At 37.7% G+C, this 3,544-nt stretch overlaps 1 protein-coding gene across 1 annotated transcript; it reads right to left on the bottom strand.

The window, feature by feature from the left end:
• Positions 1-270: 270 nt before the first annotated feature.
• LOC121801516 (transcription termination factor MTEF18, mitochondrial-like) lies at positions 271-2,824 on the bottom strand. The gene has a single exon (XM_042201023.1). It carries the CDS (start codon positions 2,603-2,605, stop codon positions 857-859), a length of 1,749 nt encoding a protein of 582 aa, XP_042056957.1. The 5' UTR covers positions 2,606-2,824; the 3' UTR covers positions 271-856.
• Between the last annotated feature and the right edge of the window lie 720 nt (positions 2,825-3,544).

The following is a 3,544-nucleotide window of genomic DNA, read 5'->3' as shown; positions in this document are numbered from 1 at the left end:
TCCAAATTTACTAGTCCAATTCCTGCACTACCTCAGTATTTATTTAGGAATGTCATTTTTAGACTTTAATCACACTCAATCCGAAGTCCAAACAAACTGTAACAGCAATCCACCCTAAACACTTGCCAAACATTTATTCATGCCATTAAGATATCGAAAAACGCCTCATAAGTTTTATTATCACACCTGACTCCACATCTTGTATATGCCTCAAGAGAAGAAGAAGTGTGTGAAGCAAAAGATGTTATTTTGCGTCACACAAAGCAATACACTAACCAAAAACAGGGATGAGTTTATATATGAAGCCCTGTGTAACCAGAAAACTTAACAAATGTCAGCATAATTAGAAATGTGGATGGATCTTCAAGTTTTAGCAATCTTCATTTCAATAGATCATCATCATCTGCCTAACTAGTTTACATCTGAGAACCACTACAAGAATAAGAACCACATATGGTGAAAATACACAGTGAAGCCATGAATTCAAGAAGATACAAACACCTTTCCTTGATATGTCCTCGTTTCATAGGCTTTTCAGCCATGACAACACAGTCTCTTTCGTAAAATAAGTGAATGCCTGTATCGCACAACATTAACAGAAGACCGTTAGGCGCCCATGTAAGTATATTGAAGAAGCATCTTTCGTTTACACTAATAGAAGCTGATGCTGTTCTATCTGCTGTGAAAGCGATTCCTCCCAACAGTGGTAAAGGAGACAAGAAATCCAGATAAAACACCCCAACAAAGCAGCATTAGAATGACAGCTTGAATAGCAAGGGCAATGCGAGCAAGATCACATTCACCAACAATACAAGAAATACGGACATCAACGTCAGAAGAGCTAGTTGAGACTAAATTATTTCTTGACATGATTTTTATTCAGACTTTTCCAATATTGAAGCCCTCTAGCATGAGGAGCTACATAAGTTTTGATAAATTCTTCATCTGAGGTAGCCAAGAGCGTGCTCAAGGACAAACCGGGCCGCACTGCTCCTTGATCTTTAAGCCATTTGTACATTAAAAGCCTAAACTTCACCCTCTCAATTGTGTAAGAGAGAATTTTTGGATGAGTGAGTAAATCAGATGCTTGATAGCCCAACTCATCAAAAAAAAGCTGAATCTTCATTTCAATAACATCACGAGTCTGGTTGAGAATTTGAGGAGATATTCTGACCATCTTTATTGCCTGCTCGCGGTTCAGGCCATTATTCACTAAACAGTCGAACCTCTCTTGAAGTTCAACTCCTCTGCCCCGAAGCGTTTTAATAGCCTTTTCCATATCCTTTGAATTCTCTTCGAAGCCTAGGCTTATCAAAAACTCAGTTTTCAATGCCATTATTTTAACAGCCCTCTTTTCAGTCTCCAGTGGTTCGACTCTCTTACCAAGGACCCAGGCCTCCAATGTGAACGGATCATCATTGACCATTTGACAGAGCCTGTTCTTGCCACAGCACAGTAGGCTCAATATGCTCTTCACTTTTTTAAGTTCAATGGAACCCAAAAGTGAAGGGTACGAGCAGACTATTTTACCAATATCTAGGGCAGCCATGTCAATTCCAGAGAGAAAGATGTAGGAATTATGTAAATTCTTAGTAAACTTCAAAACTGGTATTTGAGGAAACCAAAGAAAAAGAGTGCGTAGATCACTCTTTGATGCTCCAAATTTCAACAATAAACCAATGAGGTCAAAGGTAATGCGTCCAGAGCACTCAAGCAAAAGATCAGGATGCTGCTTAAATAGTTCCCCGACTTGCTTCTCACTCCAGCCCAACTTGCACAATAAGCACATGAGCTGAAACATGGATTTCCAATTGTAAGAATCCTCCTCTCGTATATTCTCCAAAAGCCACTCATGGTCAATCTCCACCTTATTTAAAATTTCCAGAAACTCAACGAATTCATCAACATTTCCCCTCAAAAGATGAGGATTTGCAGTGACAATCTTGGCAACAAGAGACTGTCTCAATCCCAAACTCTCAATAGATCGAAGCTTTGTCTGCAGAGAGCCATAGTCATACTGGAACACCTCATTGGCTTCCTTGAAAATCTTCCCAATCATATTCCTCTCAATTCCATAGTTACACAGAACATAATAGTTCTCCAATAATAACTCATCATCAGACAAAAACATCAAATTCCTAGGAAGATACTCCACGTATTCGGAATGCTTCAACCCTATGCTCTCAAAGAAAGGCTCAAACTCATTAACCGGATGGTACCTCAAAAAACGTGTCACAGAATGCTTAATCTTGCTATCATCATCTATAACCACTCTCTTCATCAACCTATTGAAAAACTCAGGGGCATTCTTGCTCATATTCTCAGCATCCATGATCCTAAAACTCCTAGTTAAATGGAAGTATTCTACCAAAGCAGACTGTGCTTGTGCTCTCACAATACGCCCTTTTTTCCCACTCCCACCAAAGCCCACACCTTTTTTCGAATCAATGGAGCTCTCTGTTCCGTACAACCTAATTTTATGTGCAAGACGATGCAACCCATAACCATAAATATTGGATACTGAAGGTGTGAAATTGCTATTTGCACGTAGTAAAGAAACCCATTTGAGCAATTGGGGTGCTATAATAATCTGTAATCGTTTCATGAATGATTAAATTTCCTATTATTTGGAACAAAACAGAGAATTAAGGGATAGAAAATGACTGTTCCTTTTCAGCGTAGCGGAGTTCGGAGCTGAGTTGGTCACCTTGATGGGGTTTTCTGGAGGCGTTTGGACATGGCTATTTGAGCGTTGTACCTTCGACAACATATGGTGCCACTGCAGCTTCGGTTGAAGAAGAGGGGTGTGGAGGGTTTAACAAAACCCTAATTGACATTTTAACTAAAAGAAAAAAGAAAGGGAGAAATGCCCTTAGTTAAATACTCCATGGCATACAATTAGGAGTAATTACTAAAGCCAGTATTAAATATGAGAATTAAAATTAATCCTATATTTACTTACTTGATTTTTAATACTGTCCACAATCTTTAATCAATAAAATAAACTGCGCATATACCTATTTTCCTTATGAATACTTTGTATTTTTTGACATAAAAGTATTGAATTTAAATTAAAAGATTTTTTTTAATCTAGTTTGTCGGACATTACTTGCGAGTACCCAATGCTCATGGTTCAGTAGCACCGTAAGCATGAGCACGCGTGTGCTCTGAACACAACACTATGGTGTCATGAGAAGCCTATTAAAAAGGTTATTGTCACTAAAATCCGATATAAATTTAGATGTAGAATGTTAAAAAATAAATTGATTCTGTATAACTTTTCATCACCTATTGCAAACACAGTTGTCATGTTATCCTCTCACGTTTATTTATGGACACTCTCACAATGTATTGATTAATTATATAAACGAGTATTAAAAGGAAAACACTTACCTTTCTTCGCGAATGAAAAAAGGAGTACAGAGTAGTTGTTATTGTTATATGTCTGTGTTTTCTATATTTATCGAGTGATGAATTGCTTACTCTTTGGTCATTACTCACTCATAAATCCCCTGACTTCATAAAATTGTTTTGTCAGATGCTT

This window comes from Salvia splendens, chromosome 4 (assembly GCF_004379255.2).
Source record: "Salvia splendens isolate huo1 chromosome 4, SspV2, whole genome shotgun sequence".
NCBI lineage: Eukaryota > Viridiplantae > Streptophyta > Magnoliopsida > Lamiales > Lamiaceae > Salvia > Salvia splendens.
Note: the sequence above shows the minus strand (reverse complement) of the source record. Positions and strands in the feature narration are given on the sequence as shown.

Coding starts and splice junctions, on each gene's coding strand:
- LOC121801516 (XM_042201023.1), bottom strand. CDS start 2,605: ATGAAACGATTACAGATTATTATAGCACCCCAATTGCTCAAATGGGTT.